Below are 21,013 nucleotides of genomic sequence, written 5' to 3'. Positions count from 1 at the left end.
CATTTATTGTGTAAATCGTGTTGCTACAAGTCCACTAAAAATAAAAAGTTAACATGATTTAAAACGGGAAAATAGTACCAAATAAAATGACTGAACAGCCCAATGCAAAAGCTGTACCAATTTTAGCACATTCAATATTTATAAAAGATAAAATATTATTTTTAAACGTCTAAAATATTGTTACTCCATATCAGGATTACTTAAATAAATGATCACAAATTAAGAAAAATGGAATTATTTCCTAAAGAAAAGTGTATTTTCTTTATTTTTTACATATATGTTAGGTATTTTAAATACGAATTTACCATCTTTATTAAAAAGGATTTATATATTATATATAAGTTCATTATTTTCACCTATATAAATTCGTTATTTTGTATACTTTTCGTACATTATTTGTACTTATAGAACTATTTTTTTCTCAGTACCCTGCAGACAAAATTGATACGCCAACGCACACGCCCTCGCAGATACGGCTGGCAAATTATTCGTAGAAAATTGTTTTCTCCGGACAGCCAGCAAATCAAAATTGATACGAGCCCCATAATAAAACTATAAGTGGCCGTTTTGCGTGGCCATTAGGAGCAGTCGATAAATGCTGATATTGGAGGGGCAGAGGGAAAAGAGAGAAAGTGAAAGTGAAAGAAAAGTAATGTAGTCGCTGTCATTGTCTTTCTATATTCATCTGCCTGCGGCAACTCCTTGTGTCCTTTGTCTTTGTCGCCTGTGCCTGCGTCCTTATCTGCTTTCCAGCAGTCAATATTTCAGCTCGTCTTTGACAGGACCGCTGATGAATTCGCTTTCACTCATCCAAGGAGGCGTTGTCCACACCCCTAACGACGTGACTTTTGCCATCTTGTTATTATATCGAAATTATCCGGGCTGCAACTGAAATTGTTTCACAGTCACACGTGCCGAGGCCATTTGGGAGTTTTCCGAGGGGAGTGGGGAGCGGAGAGGCCAATTTGGATGTTTTCCGGCCAATCATAAATCGAGAAATTGAATATAATAATTTCTAGGAACTTACTGGCTTTCCTAGAACTAGCAACAGATATTTTAATGATCTGAATTAATATACTTTGATGTTATACTTACAAAGTGTGATCCACTTTTTAGATACAATTTATAATATATACAATTTCTATGAAATAAATTTAAAGACTTTGTAAAGAAATCTTAGGAACTGATTTCTTTTTCCAAATTAGTTGACAGAGCTTATAAAATGTTCATGACTTTTTCAAAAATTTTAAATATTTCACAATTTTCAGTTGAATTATAGATGCTTATAATATTTAAAAGTTAATATTTAATAAGATAATTTTTTTAGTGATATAATATTGTCAGAATACAGTAATTTAAAAAATTACATTTAAACTAATGGGATTTATATGAAATAATATTAATGGTTTGGCGTTTTTAAAGCTTTTGTAGCTGTTCTTCCCTTCTTAATTAACAAACTCGGGTATTTTTTCTAAGCCTTATCCACCAACACTGTTGGGGACTCCGAGGCGGATTGGGTTTCATTATTGGAACTGGAAATTGGGGATGCGAACGGCGTGTGCGGCCGATTTGTAATTTGCTCATGTTTGCTCGAGGACCCGCTGACAGAGTTCTTTATGTTATTATCATATTAGGCAGCCCTGCCACATATCTCATGCGGTCATGAGACTGGAATTCATTGCCGGCGCGAATCGCCCTCCCGAAAATTATGCAAAACCCATTAAGTTCTGGCAATCGGAAGGGCCGGATTCCCAGCCCCATTTCCCTAGTTTCCCCATTTATTCTTGTGATGTGATACATTTTTAATTTATGGCCCCACGGCTTTTAGGAGACCGATGCTCATCGAGCAGCCTCATTCGGCATGTGAAGAGCTGCGTCAAAGGGAAACTTTGGGCGCCGCTAATAAAACTCATGCCAACTCATCAAAAACTAACTTTAAATATGTCCTCTGGGTCCTGGTCCCAATGAAATGAGTGCGTGCGTGCGTCCTGAGACGATGAAACGAAAGTGAACCTATTGCCTGGCAGTCACTGGAGCAGAAGTTGAGAGGGTTCCCAGTTGGAGTTCGAGTTGGAGTTCGTTAGTTTTTCGCTTTTCCTGGGAAAAAATGGGTAAGGCAAACAGAATACGAGAGCACTGAAGGCCGTAAACATTTCATCTGTCGACTGCAACAAATTAATCATAATCCGTATGCGAAGAACTCGTAAGCCCAGGTCGCTGGGAGCAGGGACCTCGTGGGCGAGGTATTGATTTCGAATTATGCAAATATTTGGTCAAATGATTCGCTCATGTGTGCTCAGCTCGACAGCTCACGAGATTTGGATTAGTTGGCGTTTTTTCCCTCGGATGACGTCAGGTTGGTTTTCAGCTGAATTCTCCGCATTCCGCTTTACATTCCGCGGCTGACACGCTTGTCAGGACTGCCAGGACACGCCGTGTGTTCGCCGCATGTCCGCTGGGTAACTTGATTTGTCAGGAGAAGGGACGAAGGGCGAAAATCGCACGGGTAGGACTTTCAGCGAAATTGGTCATCAAGGGGGCTTGTTTCGCAAATCAAAATAGCTGGCAGTTCTGAAGGGGAGGTACATTTCTTCAGAAGAACCCCTAAATATTAGATGAGAATTGAAAACATCTTAATAAATCACATACTAATGGAGGGATTCTACTAGAAAACAGGGTATACGTAAGCCACCAGCAGTGTGATTTCTCCCCGTGCACCCAGAGCATCCCGAGTCCTGACCCACTTCCAATTTGTGACAATATTTAATTATTAATCACGACACACCGGGGAGCAAGGGGTGGCGAGATGCTGATGGCTCTGCACCGGAGGGCACCACATGTCGCATGAGCAATATGCCACTTAAAGTAATGCCCGGCGCTCGATTGGCTCAGTGACAGCGGGCAGACGTTGGCATAAGTAACATCGCTGCCTCCAGCCGATACATCCTGAATGCCGTGAATGTCCTGAATGAATGTTGCCGTTGTCATTCACCTTGTTGTTTGGCGAAGAGTTCGCTGTAGTTGTCGTTGTATCTGCCGCTGTATTTGTCCTTGCCGCTTGTCGTCCTGTCCAATCATTATTCATTGCGTGACAAGCGCGTTAAATGTGTCTCTGGCCGGGCGTGTGTGTGAGTACGCCGGAGTTGGCAATAACTTTTAACATGCCAAAGGTATTTCCGCAACAATAACAGCCGAGCCACGAAGGGGATCCCACACTCGGAGAATCTTCAGGCCAGGGCAATAAAATAAGGTCGATCGAAATGCGTTTGGTAAGCATTTTTCGTGTTTTGTTGAGCACTCAAATGCTTAGTGAATTTATTGTAGCCCAGGCTAAGCAGCATTTTTTGCAAATTAAGTATACGTCAAGTGGTGCTATTGATTAAATGTTGAAAATAAATGGTTCAGGGAACTTAAATTTACTTAAGAATTTATACTGTAACCACTGATTTCGAATTTATAAAGAAGTATTGCGCTTTATGTATAATATTCATCACCAAAAACATAATAAATGCGTTTTTCTCAATTTAATTGTAAAATTTGTTTTATTACGTATTTAGATCTTATATTTTAGATTAATAAAATTAAAACTAAATGAATGAAAACTGTCAAAGGCACATTTTAGTATTAAAACTCATTAAAATTGTAAATATTCTAATCGAACGGATAATGTTTATTGCTTTATTTGGCTTAAAAAATGGTCAGGTAATACCCATAATTTCTTGGTATTAAAAGACATGGCAATTTTTCGAGTGCAGAATGAAAAGGATAATTCTCGTGTTTTCCCTGCCGACGCTTTTAGTTCGGGGTGCCAATCCTGAGGGCCAGGGTCTGGGCTGTCGATTCCGTCTCACGAGCTGTCTGTGCGAGCCGCAAATTAATGCCAGCCATTATCACGGAATCCACTTTTATGCCCACCACGCCGCCAGCCTTATTCGTCCTTGATTGCCTCGAATGGCGAACAAAAAACTCAGTTTATATATAGTACAGTATACAGTAGCCGAAAAACAAAGGCCTCCCCTGCCCCGCTGTTTCGTTTGATTTCTGTTTGGCCCGGCTAGATTCCTTGCGTGCCATGACACTCTGCCACCGGTGTAAATATTTGTGACATAATTAAGCAGCCCAGGCACCGAGGGGAACCGGGCGCTGGGCTGTGAGTTCTGAGCTCTCCAGATATAGAAGGCATTATCAAATCGGGGTGCGCAGCAAAGTTGCAAAGCCGAAAATAAAGCAAACATCGGAGCTTTGAATGGCGGAGCGCCTTCGCCACGCGCGTGATTAAATTTCATTTGTGGACCCAACCAAAACGGAACCCAACTGACTCAATGAATCCTTAGTCCTTAACTCGGCGTATTTACCGTCGTTTTAGTGCCTCGCCTCGCTCGGGTTAGTCGGAAAAGCGGCGCTTGCCCCCGCTTTCCCTCGCTTTCCCCCAAGCTTTTCCCCGTGCGTGTGTTTGACTTGGATTCGCATTAAGATTGTCAAAGATTTGGACGCCAGTGGGGAGCCACTCGAACGGTTCACTTTGTTTCGCTTGGCTAGCCTACCTGCCAGAAAAAGAGAAATAAAGAAAACAAAAACCGAAAATCCCCGAAAACGCCAAAAACGCTCGGGGAGCAATTTGGAAGATTTTAGGCGGCGATTTATCGCTCAGCTCCTGAGTGGGTGCCACCGATACTTTGGGACCCCAGATAGCAGTCTATCCAGCTCAGCATCGAGTTAATTTGAATACGAAGGCTCCGAAAAAGAGAAAAGGTTGCTCAATGTCACCGGGGCTTCGCACGTCTATCCGCCATGCGATTCCAATTCAGCGATAGTGCACGGAATTAATGGATGTTGGGATCCCAATAGCAGTCCCAGACCCAGTGCCGCCTACATTACATGCACATGTCACTGCTCGACGGCCTCCTCTTATCGACACGAGCAACAATGGCAACGGCACTAATAAATTCTGGCATTAGGCCTCCTCTCCGAGGGGCGTGGCACTCAAAGTCGGGCATATTACTTGACATCAGGGGAGTGCTTCGTGGGGCCGTAAAAATTGTGTTGCCTACTTAGAGGGGCCGCTCTAGGAACTACAGCCACCCACCGGAAGTACAGGGGAACTTATTGAAAGAGATCTGTTTTCAGGTATATTTACTTTTTTTTATAAACATTTATGTTTTTAAGAATCCAAAACGAGAGTATTTTGTATCTACATTTTATACTTTGCTAGGGAAAGTAATTAAATACTACTTGAAAGTGTGAAATTCCATAAAAATTTAATAAATATATTTTAAATTTGAATTAAGATTTTATGCATTGTTATTGAGAACATTAAGGTACTACTTGGCGAGGAATTTCATGTTCATGAGAAGGTATTACCTATATTTTATATTTTATTTAAAATTTTTGTTTATTTTTGATTGAAATGCAAGTTAAAAAACCCACACTTTGTACACAAATTGAAAAAAAAAGAAAAACCCTGCAATTTCTTAAAGTAAATCACATGTAGGTGGCAAACAAAAAGTATCTAAGCTTCGCGAAAATTAAATTTCGCAAAGTTTAAGGTCGAGAAGTTGGACTGTAGCTGTTGTTATCCCGCTTCCCCTAGCTCACACATTTCCCTAAGCTTTTTGGGTGCCAGTTGGCTGGCAATTTCAATAAACACATCGACTCGTCTCGCAAGTTTTAATAATTCAATAGGCAACAATGCTACATGGAAAATCGCTTCATATAATTACGGTTCGCATAAAAATTCAACAAATGGCCGGCGGCTGGCACTTTATTGAATGTCTGCCGCACGGGAATGGCCTATTCGGTTTTCTTGACTTCAATTTAAATTCAAAGACTGTTATTGCAGCTGTCACAGAAACGGTAAGAGAAACGGCAACAGAAACCGAGATACATGCCAAACATTGGCCATTTGGCCATGAGAGGCAGCTACGATTTTCTGTGGCTGAATCTAAAATGTTATGTTGTGATTTGGCGTGATTCTATGCTGCATTTAGAGTCCATTTCAATTGTGTGGCGTAGACGATACGCCATTGCAGGGAATTAATTTTCGGGGCCAGCTAGAGAGGACCCTGGGGTCCTCGAAATTGAAATACCCTGAAATACACTGTGCTGTGGGAGCTTATGAAATTCATGTTGAAAATTAACAACTAAATGAATTTTCGCAATCATGCTGGGCAAGAATTGGCCGACCGCCTTTCCTGGAAATCTCTCGCCGGCTATACCCGCATATAAATGCGGGCCAGGCATTTGCTTAACTTTCATGAGGCCATTCAATGACTTAACCATTTCCATCCCGCTGCCCTTTCGCAGCCACGCACGCACACAAGCTGGCCGGCTGGAAACTGAAAAGGGTCAAAAGGTTTTTCACACATACACAAATCGCTGGCCTGGTCGAAAGCATTTTGCATAGAGGCCAGACTTGGCTTTCGGCCAGCTTTGGCCAGCTTTTAGCTGCAACCTTTAAGGTTGCCTCAATTAAATTTCTCGGGCCAGACACAAAAAAATAAGGAGAAAACCCCAGAAAGCTGCAGGGCACCGCCCACTTGTTCATATGAATTTCATCTGCACGGAGAAAATTAAAGTATTTTGGTGAAAAAATATAAACTAAAATCATGGTATCGTATTATATATGCCATTTCAGTCGTAATTTTCATTTTAAAATCAAACTCTAGTTAAACTAAGTGTTGGTTTAAGTCCGAGAAATGAGGTTCAAAAAATCTTCAAAAATCTTGTTTTAATAGTTTTTTTGTATATTTTATATTTTTCGTGAATTGTTTCTCCCAGTGCACACATATTTTCCGTGTTTTCTCATTTGGTTGCCCTGTTTTTATGCCGACTCCCTGGCCCCGTGCTCGCGTTTTGACTTACTGCACATCAACAGCCTCATCAGGCGGGCGAGTAAGTGAAAAAAATGTTTGCTTTTTTAGCCGAGGCGAGTGAGAAATGTGCCAGGAAATTGTGCTAAGCAGCTGAACAAAAAACGCAGGGAAGACGCTGCCTCTGCTGTTTCAGCCGTTTCTGCAATGTGGCCAAGGAAAACATAAACCATAAACGTGTCAGGTTGGGCTCAAGTTCTGTTTCTGGACCCTGTTTGTAGGGGGGCCGGAGTTCGGGGTTCGAGATAAGCCAACAACAGCAGGCAGCTGAATTTATGGCATACGCGACCCGGAAATGAGCAACCAGGATGTTGAGGCAGCAGGCAGCAGGCTGGAGGCACGAGTCCTGAGTCCTTCGTCCTTCTCCGCTCGATTGGCTGCAGACCATATCCAGTTTTTGCCCGCGCCTGACGGTGACAGGTGATAATCGAGAACGACAGCCCAAACGTAACTAAGTTACAAATGATATAGACCGGATGAAAGGCGCACAAATTTGCAAATTAAGCCCTGTTTTTAAAGACCAAATTAAGACCGTGATGGGGAGGCCTCAAAATATGGAAGCAAATTTGCGCATAATTGTGCTTCGTCACCAGGTGAAGGATGTTTTGGGGTTTCCAAGACTTAACCGTAATTTAATTGGACATTTAAGAGACACTTATGTCATATTTCCACAAAATCGGGCAAAAAAATGGTAATTATAATTTTAAAAAAGTGTAATTCGCTTAAAAAATTGAATATATTATACTTTTATTTTAAAATGATGTGAGATACTGGCTAAGAGGTTAAAGGATATTCTTTAAAATAAACTTGTTTTAGCACTTTTGGTGCGGATTTCCAAGTGAGCAGCTAATAAATGGAAAAGAAAAATGCAATTAGAAAGCCATGATTCATCCCTGAATTTTTCACTGATTGGGTCCCATTCAAAGTGAAACAGGTACCTAATTCCCAATCCGCTGACCATGCTCGTCCGGCTTCCATCTTCATCGCTTCGATTAAACCGACCCGAAATTCGTTGTGTTGCATGGAACCTTTTGGGAGGGAGGGTGCCAATGACAGATGTACTGCAAAGCTCCAAGGACCTCAGTGCAGCCAGGATCTGGCAGTGAGTAGCCAGTGCAAGCCAAGCTGGAGACAGTCGCCGGCTGTTTACATTAAGTACGGAGCTTAGCAATCAACTCGCGCCGACAGGACTCTTGAATAATGCGCTGCACAGTTGTTGACTTCCTCTGTCAAATTCCGTTGACAAAGGCAGCATCCACTTAGTCAGCCCCCGACGCTCGTCCCTCGTCCTTCGTCCTGCGACCGGAGTTCAAGTTCGTAGTGGTCGCACGCTTGACTTCCTGCCAACCCTGGCACTCGAAATGTAATTTAATTTGTTTATTTGTGTGGCACTCGCCTCCCCAGGACCTCCGCTTTCTCCACTTCCTGCCATCCTCCTCCTGGCAGCATCCTCCATCTGGCGTGTCTGCTTGCCAATTAATTGCGCACCTTTTGGGGCCCGCAAGCAGCAGGTGGAGTTCCTCCCGATTTCAGGCCAGGCAACCCAAAAAATCCTCTAATTAATGTGTTTGTTTAGCTTTTGTGCGCGGGAAATTTGCTTAACTCGGTTACCTGTGGATGCGAGAGTCAACATTTTAATTGAATGAAATTTATAGCCCGCGCTGAGAGCGATTCAATTACAATAGCTTCATTAGACTGGCACAAAGTTTTAGTCAAAGGAAATGAAGCTCTTTTTACTTGGCCCAACTTTAATAAGTATTAAAATCAGAAGGTTGATAGCAGGGAAATAATATTACGATATTATGTTGAGGTAAAGCTAATTTGCTGAGAGCCTCTGTGGGTTTCACTTAAAATTAGGTAAGGTCTTTTAAAAATATTTGAAAATTTTGAAAGGCAATTTAAATGATTGGTACAATGAACAAATAAGTTTTTAATCCCCAAGGTTAGCAAAGAGTGTTTTTTCATGTTATATCACAAAAATTAAACAAATTGTCTTCTTAAATTTTTAAATGGATTACTTACTTGCTGCAAAACATATTAAATCTCTTTTAAATGGGTTACACTCTAACTTTAACTCAAGTTTGTCCTGATTGCATTGTGTTCACCAGCCTCTCCGTCTCTTTTGTCGACAGCTTGGCAGCCCGGCGGCGAGTCCTGGCCGAGGACATGAAAATGCGCTTCATTAATTTGGCCGGCAGCCGCGGACTGTCTGAGGGAAATCAGCAGAAGCTGCAGCTGGAGGAACAGGCGCAGGAACTGCCGGGGAAATTGGAACAGGAACTGGAACTGCAACAGGAACAGGAACAGTCAGCTGCAGCGACACAGCACTGAGCACTCAGCACTCAGCACAGAGTTGCAATGGTGGAGGACAATGGGTCGTCGGAAGTGGAAGGAGGCGCAGTCGCCCCGCTCTTGGCGCTCCTCCGGATGGATGGGCTCAATCAGACCCAGACCCAAGACCGCATCCCCTCGACGCCTCCCTTCTTCGGCAGCTACAACATCTCCGAGGACGTGTACTTCTACTTCAATGGCCTGCCCACGAGCACGGAGGTCGTGCTGAATGCCACCACCCTGAGCACACCTTCCACAAGTGTGGCGACAAGCGGTGGCACCACCACGCCGGAACCCGATCTCTCCGAGTTCCTGGAGGCCCTGCCCAACGATCGCGTGGGTCTGCTGGCCTTCCTCTTCCTGTTCTCCTTCGCCACCGTCTTCGGCAACTCCCTGGTCATCCTGGCCGTCATCCGGGAGCGGTACCTGCACACAGCCACCAACTACTTCATCACCAGCTTGGCGGTGGCCGACTGCCTGGTGGGTCTGGTGGTCATGCCCTTCTCGGCGCTCTATGAGGTCCTGGAGAACACCTGGTTCTTCGGCACGGACTGGTGCGACATCTGGCGATCCCTGGATGTGCTATTCAGCACAGCCTCCATACTGAATCTGTGCGTGATCTCGCTGGATCGCTACTGGGCCATAACGGATCCCTTTAGCTATCCCATGAGGATGACGGTGAAGAGGGCTGCCGGTCTGATAGCCGCCGTATGGATCTGCTCCAGTGCCATCAGTTTTCCGGCCATCGTTTGGTGGCGGGCGGCGAGGGATGGCGAAATGCCGGCTTACAAGTGCACCTTCACCGAGCACCTGGGTTACCTGGTCTTCTCCTCGACGATATCCTTCTACCTGCCGCTGCTGGTGATGGTGTTTACTTACTGTAGGATATACAGGGCGGCTGTTATACAGACGAGGTCCTTGAAGATAGGAACCAAACAGGTGCTCATGGCCTCTGGGGAACTGCAGCTCACGCTGCGTATACATCGTGGTGGCACCACCAGGGATCAGCAGAATCAGGTTTCTGGAGGAGGTGGTGGAGGAGGAGGAGGCGGCGGTGGCGGAGGATCCCTGAGCCACTCGCACTCCCATTCGCACCACCATCACCACAATCATGGAGGCGGAACCACCACATCTACGCCCGAGGAGCCGGATGATGAGCCCCTATCCGCTCTGCACAATAATGGATTGGCCCGCCATCGGCACATGGGCAAGAACTTCTCGCTGTCCAGGAAGCTGGCCAAGTTCGCCAAGGAGAAGAAAGCGGCCAAGACGCTGGGCATCGTGATGGGCGTGTTCATCATCTGCTGGCTGCCCTTCTTTGTGGTCAACCTGCTGTCCGGGTTCTGCATCGAGTGCATCGAGCACGAGGAGATCGTCTCGGCAATCGTCACCTGGCTCGGCTGGATCAACTCCTGCATGAATCCTGTGATCTACGCCTGCTGGAGCAGGGACTTCCGCAGGTGAGTCCTGATTTATTTGAGCAAGCCTTAGTTGGGGAAACAAATTTTATTTAAAATAATATTACATTTCCGAAAGTATGTATATTATTTTTCCAGATACACAAGTATTTGGTTAATTTTATTTTAAGGGTTTTTGCCTTGATATTTATTTTAAGGGTTTAACAAATATATTTATTTTCCTCTTGAAGAGCCCGGTAAAATCTACCCATTTTATGTGGTACATTTGTTTGCTCTGCGTTTTTGTGGCTTTTGAATGCCGAGCTTCGCCCTTGCTGCCCCGTTCCTCAACTTTAACTGGCTTCTCTGCCTTCTTCTCATCTTTTTCCCAGGGCCTTTGTGCGACTGCTGTGCATGTGCTGTCCTCGGAAGATTCGCCGCAAGTACCAGCCCACGATGCGTTCCAAGTCGCAGGTGAGTGTCCCCATTCCCCGAAAGATTACACATCCTCGCCGGGCGATTCGATTTGATTCTCTTTCTCATATGTACGAGCTGGAAAACTTGGCAGTTTTCCGCATTTTTCACTCGCCTGAGTTTTTGTTGCATCCACTCTCTTCTGGCGAGCCAAACAAAAAGCAGTTGATGGAAATCGCCTCCATGAATTACGTCTCCACTTTTGTATGCTCCAAAAACAAAACTCAACGAACGGCAAAATTAATTTAGAAATTTAATGAATATGCAAAAAAACTGACATTTGCCCCCGACTTCGCCCTTCACACACATGGCTCACAGCCATGAAAACTTCCTGACATCCGCTGCGGATCCATCCTCACCCACTGACATCCTCGCATTTACGAATCCCTGCATAAATCATCTGGGGGGCGCATCACTCAACCTGTCGACCCTCGACCCTCGACCCTCTGCGTGATTTTAATGAATAATTTTCTAATGTTTGGCAACTCAGACTGCACCTGAGTGGTTTTGGCAGGGCTTTGGGTGGAATAAGAGCGTTGCACCTGAAGTTTGCTGATGGAGAGACCCATTGTCGTCCGCCCGGAGACCTACTGTCAATGGGGTCTCTAAGTAATTACCCCGAAGTCACGTGTTTGTTTTCGCGACTACAGTCGAACTAATTAGAGCTGCTAAATAAATTAATAAAACTTGAAGTTAGCGAAAATTTAAAGATAGCAGATACAATTTAATTAAGAGAATAAGCCTTTTCTTGTAAAAGGATGAATTGATATATAAAATAAATAATATTATAATTCTTAAATAAAGTTAATCTAAATACTTTTTTGGAAAATATTTAAGGCATAGTTTTCCCATGAGCTATAAAAAAGGTTATCTTTTATATGTTACATAGTTACAAATATTTATTCTGAGTTCTGAAACTTCTTTGCTGTAAAGCTTTCCACGACGACTCTAGGGCAAGTAATTTCCAACCTATCAAAAACACTTAAAGTGTCAGTTCTGCGAAAACAGAGGCCTGTCCCAAAATAGCGCCTGTCATCACGGCATTAAAGTCATTATCGTGTACCTGTACCCCCGGGCCCTCCATCATACACCCCATATCTCCTATGTACGGTGTATATATAGTGTCGCCTTGTCTGGCGATTCTGAAGCTGATTGTGATTCCGGCGGCGTTCTTGATTTTGCAGAGATTCGCGACGCGGCGCTGCTACTCGACCTGCTCGCTGCACGGCATTCAGCACGTGCGACACAACTCCTGCGAGCAGACTTACATATAGTTTAGCTTAGATTTAGTTGACAATGATTAAGGCGCCGTCCCGCCCCCCTAGCGCCCTCCATTTGTCCGCAAGTCAATGGCAAGGTAAGCGACTTGTGACTTTGTCTCGGTGTCTGTGTCCTCTGACTTTCTCTCTATCTGTCTGTTATGTGTGTCCTGTTGTCCTTTCAAAGGCACCCACATAAAGAACCGGGGGGAAAAACACTAGCATCCTGTCTCCGTTTCTCGGATTCTGCATCTCTCACTGTTGCCGTCTCTGTCTGTGACTGCGCCGTCTCACTCGCACTCACTCCTGTTTGTTGAATTGGCCATGGCATTGTTGTTTGTGTCCTTATTTCCGTTTCTTTCCGGGGTGTTCTGGAAATCTGCATAGATTTTAAAGTTAGTTTTTAGTGCTAAGAAGTATGCAATGAAAATTGCTTTTTTTATACTTCTTAAATTTTTTGTAGAAATAATAAAAGTTTTACCAATAACTTTAAAAATACATTATTTATTATCGTAAGTTTTAAAACCCCTTACAATTTCCGGAACACCCCCTTTTGTATGTTTTCTTGGCTCGTTTACTTTGCTGCAAAAGAACACTCAGCGAAAACAGACTCTGATTCAAGCACCTGTTGAATGTCTTGCACCTGTACACACACACTTAAGAGCACACACACGCACACGGTGACACTAACAAAGATGTCCACCCACGCAAAAAAAAGTCCCTGGGCACCAACACCTGAGCCCTTCTCCGTTTGATGATGTTGTTTTTTTGTATGTTGTGGCAGACAAGCTGAATAAAAAATTGAAAATAGAGCACAAGCAAAGAAAAAGGAAAATCGAAAGTTTCCACAAAGTCTCCGGGCTCGCACACACTCACACACACACTTGCAGGACACAATGTCCTTTCATCGTTTTTGTCACCGTTTCCGTTTCTGTTTTTGCTCTCCATGTTCCTGCTCCTGTTGTCGATGTTGTTGTTACTGTTGCTGTTGCCTCTCACAAAAGATTTTCCCAGTGTACACAATGACGAAACAAGGAAAAACCGAAACACAAGCCCCGCTCTCTCATAAAGTGTTTGTTGATCTTTTTATACTCGCTTTCGGCAGGGGAAAATCGGTATATATGATTCAGGAAAGCAGATGAAAAGGCCTAAAGATAGACTGCATCGGCTTTAAAAGGGACAGATACAGATACTTGGGTGTCAAAGCTAGAAAGTTATTGTTAAGTTGTTGAAAGCCAGGAAAACTGACCTTTAAAGGTGCAATTTACAGGAAATTTAAAATAACAAATGATTATATTATGTAGAATTCTTTCTTTAAGATTCTACTCTCCTTTAGCGTTTGTAAAACCTTCTAATATTAGTGAAAAATATTATTAATTTTTTAAAGCAACAATAAGTATTTAAAATTTGCTTTCCATATTTATTTTTGGTTGGGCTTTAAAAGTGTGTAAAACTCAAGCCGGCCTTTCTTTTGTGTTTTATGGTTAAGAAGAGAGGGTTTCTCCTTTTTAGTTCGGTATTTATTATTTTTGAATTTATACTTTGCCGGCCTTTTTGACCTTCTCTACGAGCCATCTGAGTTCTTTTTCCAGAGACCCCTAGTTCTCACACGAACCAAGCCCGAAAAAATCCCCACAAAGGAGTCACGCACACTCGGTACTTGAGAAATGTTATCAAGTGAACCATAAACATTTTTTGCACTTAAAAATTTCCAACTCAATTTTCGCTACGCCGATAAGCGTACACAGCCCGCACATTCGCACATACCACATGTAATTGTATTGATGAAAATGTTATTTACAGCAATCAACAGTCAATATGTGTCTGGCCTTGGTGGTCCTGTGCGCTCGTATGTGTGGGTATAAGGATGCGGATGCGAGGGTATTCTCGTGCCTTTTCCGTATCCGCTCCTTTAGGATTTTCGGGTTTTTCTTCTGCGATATGTGTCTGTCATCATATCAATTACACCCAAGAGCATGCCAATTTATTTGCCAAGTGTTTCCACAGCCAATTGAAAGCGGCATTCGCAGAACGCGGATGTGAAGTTTCGAGCACGACTGAGTCCACACTCGAAGCATTCAAACTCGGGTGTTCCTTAATTCAAGTTCAATAGGCAGGTTTACTCATAAGGTTACTTGCATAAAAACGCCCTGAGCAATTTTTTAATAAAACTTTACAGGATTTAAAGCTTATGGGGCTTTGAGCACAACAACAACAAAGGTAAATGGATTGTCAAAGGATAAAGTTTGTGCACTTTATAAGTTTTATTATCAGTTGCAAAGCATTTTGCCAGCCAACTTTATAGCCAATATAAATCAACAAGAAAGCACTTAATTTAATAGAAAGTTGTTCAAAAATTTTTAAATTAACTAAAAGAGGGTTGAAATAACTTTGTGGCTCACAAGGGAAACGGGAAAAATGGTCAGATGGAAATAAAATGGAAAATAAAGTTAAAAGGTTGCATATTGCGTATACGAGTCATTGTACAGCAAAACTTGAGAAGCAAATTACAATTACAATCGCTATAAAAGATAGAATTCCAAAATTAGCATAATTAAATATATAATATTATTTAGCTTACAAAAGGTGCGCACTTTTCCCAAGATTATTTTTCATGAGTTATAATAGTTGACCCTTTCGAAAGCCAGCTTTAGATGTCGCCTGGCTAGCTGTTTGCGATTTGTCTAATTTATTGCAAGTCCTTAAGCCAGGAAGGACCCTGACTCTGCCCTTTGGCCGACAAATGAGGCGACTTCCGGTGGCCGCAATTTGCCTGGCCGACGGCAAATGGAAATGGGCTTCGGTCAAATGAGGATATTGCCGACGTGTGGTTAACTCCCAGCCCCAAAGGACTCGATTTCCGCCCTCAAAAGTCTGGCACTCTGTTGGCCATCTTTGTGCCACCTCAAGCACATTGCGGTCAGCCGCAAGTTGCAGCTGTCTGTGTGCCAGTGGGACGCCGACTGCCCTTTTCGACACTTAAAAATTAACTTCACAGGAGTTTCATTCAACTTTAATGCCACCGAACACTCGCCCACCCGCATACACACACTTTCACATGAACACTCAGCACTCTGATTAATCGCCCCCTGTCGTCTGTGGCCCGCCTGACATTTAGTCCCACTGTCACCGCCCACTCGGTGTCCTAATGAGCCGTAAAGGATTCCATCCCCACCCAACACCTAACACCACATCCCCACACACATACGCATTCTGCCTGCCAGGGCCAATTTGCATACCATTTCGACTGGCATCTTCAGTATGCGTGCACATGGGAAAAAATCGGCAAAAGGTCAATCACTTTGTACTTTACATATCGAATATTATGCCATTTATGGCATTTCATTGTGACATTTTAAAATGTGTATACCACCGTTTAGGTCGTCACCTTTTACCAGTCTCCCTATAGACTATTTATTAATTAAATGTTGCAGTCAAAATGTGTAAATAATATAGTTATCGTTCAAAGCAATAAATAAAAAAACACAAGCAACACACAAACATTGACCCTAGAATAAAGGCAACATTTAAATGTGGAATATTAGGGAATTTCTCCATGAATTCATAGAGGTATCCCACGTCTAAATCGGGTGCAATAACTCAAGTCATGGAATCTGGAAGTGCCGATTTGGGGTCTTATAATGAAATCCATTGAAAATACCAAAAAACCGAACATGAAAATAGGTTAAAAATGTGACCCTCGAATAAATACAAAATTTAAATGTGGATTTTTACAGAATTTCTCCACGAATTCATAGAGGTATCCTACGTCTAAATCGGGCTCTAATAACTCAAGTTATGGAATCTGGAAGTCCCGTTTTGGGGTCTGATACTGAAATCCATTGGAAATACCAAAAAACCGAACATGAAAATAGGTCAACATTTTGACCCTCGAATAGAGGTAAAATTTAAGTGTGGATTATTAGAGAATTTCTCCAGGAATTCATAGAGGCATCCCACGTCTAAATCGAGTTCCAATAACTCAAGTTATGGAATCTGGAAATGCAGTTTTGGGGTCTGATACTGAAATCCATTGGAAATACCAAAAAACCGAACATGAAAATGGGTCAAAATTTTGACCCTCGAATAAAGGTAAAATTTAAATGGGGATTGTTAGAGAATTTCTCCACAAATTCATAGAGGTATCCCACGTCTTAATCGGGTTCCAATAACTCAAGTTATGCAATCTGAAAGTTCCGTTTTAGGGTCTTATACTGTAATCCATTGAAAGTACGGAAAACCAGAATATGAAATTGAGTTAGCTCTAGCACTTACGGTTTTTACTGTGTTGTATTTTTTACATTTGGATACCATCGGTTAAATTTCCTTGTAAAATTTTATAAGAGTACAGGTACTTTAACCTTTTTTAATTTTTTTTATTAATTTTAAAATATTATATAAGAACCAAGAAATTGCCCATTTTTCCCTGTGCACCCGAACGCAACAAGATGTTTTGATTGAAAATGCCAGCCGGCCAAGACCATGGCCACTCACCCACAAATCCCGAAACCGCACACACTCGCAGCTGAGGCTGCTTAGCATAAATTTGTAAGCTTGTAAACCAGGAATTTGTGATTCTGACTGTTTGCAGAGGAAACCACTGGCCAGCCGGAGGCCAACTCCCACAAACACGTCGGGACTGCTTCGATTCGGGGCCTTCGAGTAGCTCGAAAGCGGGCGAAAACTGCACGGAAAATAGCACGTACTTTAATCAATCCTTAATATATATAATTATTCGCTCCTTGTGGCTGCTAAAATGCTAAAATGCTGCTGCTATAATCGCTGCTAATTGCATCAATTATTGGACGAGCCTTTTTGCTATTTATGCGGGGCAAAGCAAAATTGAATTCGAAAACGAAATTGTTTAACCGATTAATCAAACTGATTTCGTTCCACTGAATCGAACTGAGGCGAACTAAATGGAACAATAATCGGGGACCCCCTGTACATATACAGTATATACTTAGCTAATACATAGATTCGATAATGGCTCATTTCTCTGGCAGGACGAACATCAAAATGTAATTTACCACAAATGTTGCGCAAACATCAATTATCCCTAATTGACTGTGAACGTGAAATTAACGTTTATAATTATGTGACAGAGCCGTTGGAGCGGAAGTCCGAGTTCCAGTCCAGTCCGTGGGAATTCGTGTAGGCAGCCATGTAACTTTTAATGTCCTTTTGCAGGATACCAAACCGAGGGAACGGGATGGCAATCAGGCATTTTGTGCCTGTCATCCTGCAAGGTCGCCGGTTAAGCCGCCAAGATAGGGTGCCCAGAAGCTTAGCCTTTGTCAAAACTTTGAGGTCCACCCAAGTCGGGGTCCCAGGACCTCGAAGAGGTTTATTGAGTGCCAGGCAATAAATTACCAAAAGAGGCGTGGTCGCGGCAAGTTCGTGCGCGAAAAGCCCACTTGGAAATTCACGGTGTCATTGACCTCTGGGCGGAATCACACGAAAGGTTCATTACCTTCTTCCTTTGGTGACAAGCCCCTGGGCCGACTTATGAGTCACTAAAACGTTTTGATAAAAATATTCAAAGCTTTAATAGCTCTAGATAACACGGGTTTGTTGAGTGGACAAGAAGAGAAAGCGGTGGAACATAGAAACACTGGCAATTTATGGAAATTAAGTAGATAAGATTAGTAATGTAAATTTTTTCTCGATATTTAACCACAGTTTAAAAGTTTTAAATTCATTATTTCTTTTTAAATTTCAAATAAATCAAAGGTACATTAATGGTTATTTTTAAACTTTGTAAGTAAACGTATGCCTCAAGACATATTATAAAGGATAGAAACCAATTCCGGTCAATGACACTTAAGTTTTAATTGGTTTATTCTTAATTTAAAATATTGGCATAGCCAGCAGAATGTTTAGAACCAAATTGGCTGAGGTGATTATGTGGCCAGCGCTCGGCTTTCCCACTCCTGCAGATATTTTTTGGGATCGCCGGGGGGCAATAAAAATTGCAAATTACCCAGCTGGCCCGGGGTGTCTGCTAAGCGGGCCATTCGGTCTGGCTCTTCAATTATTTAAGCTAATTGCGGCCGCCCTCCCAAGGGCAGCAGGCCACTCGGCGTATACGCAATGCAAATTGCACGCAAATGGTTAGGGATTTTCGAATTTTATACGACCTGAAGGAGGCGTCTGTAAGCCCGTAATTGAATTGGCCAAACCAAAGATGATGTGATGTGTTTTTTTCAAGGGGGCAGAGGAAGGGAACCCAAAATCAGGTTAGAAGGAAGCCACTTGCAGCACACAAGGAAAAGTCCATATGAGCCCTTGGAATTTCCCACCCGAAAGCACACAAACACATACGAACACTCACAAATTTGGTTAATGTTGTTGTTACTGTTATTATTCTTGGCCCCCTTTAAAATAAAAAAAAAATGGAATCCGAAAATTCTACGAAAAACCAGAAATTGGAATTTCAGCTACCGCTTTTCTTTTCCCATTTTCCCGCTCTTTTGTTGTTCTTATGGCTGTTTGTTGTTGCTCCTTTCCTAGTTTTTGCCCACGTTCATTGTTTTGTTGTTTTCAATCATGCATTTTGCTTTGACTTTTACTGCACCCCGGGAAAAAGGAAAAAGACTGGGGAAAATGGAAGAAAATCAAGGGGAAATCTGCCAGCGAAAGCCGCAACAGTTTTCGTCTCTCTTGTTATTGCTGTTGCTATTGCTATTGCTATTGTTGTTGTTGTCCATCCGCCCCCTCAGTTTTCCCGCCCACACCTGGTGTTGTTGTTATTGTTGCTCTGGCTGTTCATTGTTGTTGTTGTCGTTTCACTTTGTTGCTTTGTTGTTGCTGCGGCTGCTGCGTTGAAACGGCAATTTTGTTTACAGCCACACTCACTACAAAAAGAATGCGGAAAAGCAAAGAAAATAAAAACGCCCAAACTTATCCGGAAACACTGCCTGCAAATTGTATGCAAACACTCGAAACGAAATAAGACAACAAAATGTTAATTAAACGCTTTCTCTCGCCTCTCTCTACTTTCACCCCTTTCTGCTCTTGCTTTCCTTTGACTTGTTTTGTGAATTTAATTGCTGCCTTTCTCCTATTTTCACGCCTTTCGTGTACTCTCCCTTTTGTTATTGTTATGAATTCAAAACTTTGTTTCGAAATTTTATTTATTCTTAATAATAACTTTTTTTCTTACTTACTTTTCATATTTTATTTTTCACAATTTTATCTAAACAATGTTGTAATTGTTTTAATGACTTTATTGTTATTCAAAATGTATTTTAATTTCATGGCTTTCATTTTCAAATATTTTTTAATTTTTAATATATATATATTTTTTTTTTTCTAAATATTGAACACATTTATACATTTTTCCTTACTTTTATTAATTTTGAATATATTTTTTTAATTGTGTTTATCTTTAATCTTAATCTTTTATTATTTCCATTTTTATTTGTTTTTCTTATCATTCTTTTATTAAATTCATTAAATATCATTCAAATTTAAATATTTTACCCTTTTGTTTCCTTCATTTTATACATTTTCTGTTTGTTTCAATCTCTTTCTCTAACAGTGCCACGTGGCCGCTGCAATGGTGGCCGCCTCCACCTCCTTTGGCTACCACTCGGTGAACCAGATCGACAGGACTCTCATGTGACGGCAGCTGAGCAGTTGCAGCACCTGCAGCGGTGGCAGCAACTGCGGCGGATCGCGCTCCGCCCACCACCAGCACCACTCCTCCGGCACGGCCACGCCCTCGTCCTCGCAGCGATCCTGCACCAGGTGCCAGAGCTTCCACCGCCACCACCATCGCTCCCGGCGCCGCAGCTCGGGGATGCAGTTGCGCGGGGACTACAGCTCCACCACGGCGGTCAACAGTGCTCTGGCCAAGACGATAGTGACGATCAGTGCTCCTCCGGTGGCGGCTGCCTCGGCCAGCTCCCTGCACCTGGGCGCCGGAGGAAGACCCTCCTCGGTGTCCACCCTGACAATAGCCTCTGTGCCGCCCACTTTGAGTGGGGCAGGAGGCTCAGTGAGTGGGGCTACTACTCCCCTGGCACCCAGCCTGAAAGCCCTGACCCCGGGACCCTCGAACTCATCGGGTCACCATGTGTCCTTCATGCCCATGACGGGCATGAAACGGTTGCGCAGCTCCAATGCCTCCCTGGGCTCGCCAAATGGCATCATCAGCCCAGCTGGCGGAGCGGACACCACCTCGGCCCCTTCGCTCATCGATGCTGGCGAGGATCAGGCAGTGCAGATGAGGACGAACCACCACAGGATCCTGGAGCAGTGCCACAGCGTCCAGAGCCAGATAACCACCTTGGGCGACGTGGAGGACGACGAGGAGGCGAGCGACAGCGAGAGCGAGAGCATCGGACTCGCCCTGGTGGAGACCACGCCCCAGCTGGAGAGCCAGCCGGTGGAGGCATCCAGTTCCTCCAGCTCCTCGGTCAAGTAAACTCAGCCCCAGAAAAGCAGAAACAAATCCCAGACATTAGCGTTAAGATACAAACATATAGGTGTGTTTATCAGGTAAAGTCGAGAGGAAATACTAGGTAGGAAAGTTTTGGACACTTCTAAGTCTTTTTGATCTAAAGGGAACTATATCCTAAGACTTTTTAAGGTTTCTTTAAGGATCCATAACTGAGATAAGATCGTTTTTTATAATACTAAAAACAAGTTAATTTATACACTCATAAAACTACTTCTT

General features: G+C 42.9%; 1 protein-coding gene across 1 annotated transcript in view; it reads left to right on the top strand.

Moving 5' to 3' along the window:
* The window catches only part of LOC108026385 (dopamine receptor 2), a 29,873-nt gene extending 9,112 nt beyond the window's left edge, over positions 1–20,761 (top strand). The window contains 3 exon segments of the mRNA XM_017097306.3: positions 9,002–10,660; positions 10,990–11,071; positions 19,874–20,761. Coding sequence (XP_016952795.1) covers positions 9,228–10,660; positions 10,990–11,071; positions 19,874–20,761 — 2,403 coding nt within the window. The 5' untranslated portion in view covers positions 9,002–9,227.
* Positions 20,762–21,013: the final 252 nt, after the last annotated feature.

Source organism: Drosophila biarmipes, chromosome 3R, assembly GCF_025231255.1.
Source record: "Drosophila biarmipes strain raj3 chromosome 3R, RU_DBia_V1.1, whole genome shotgun sequence".
Taxonomy (NCBI): Eukaryota; Metazoa; Arthropoda; class Insecta; order Diptera; family Drosophilidae; genus Drosophila; species Drosophila biarmipes.
The sequence above is the reverse complement of the archived record's forward strand: the minus strand, read 5'-3'. Positions and strand labels throughout refer to the sequence as shown.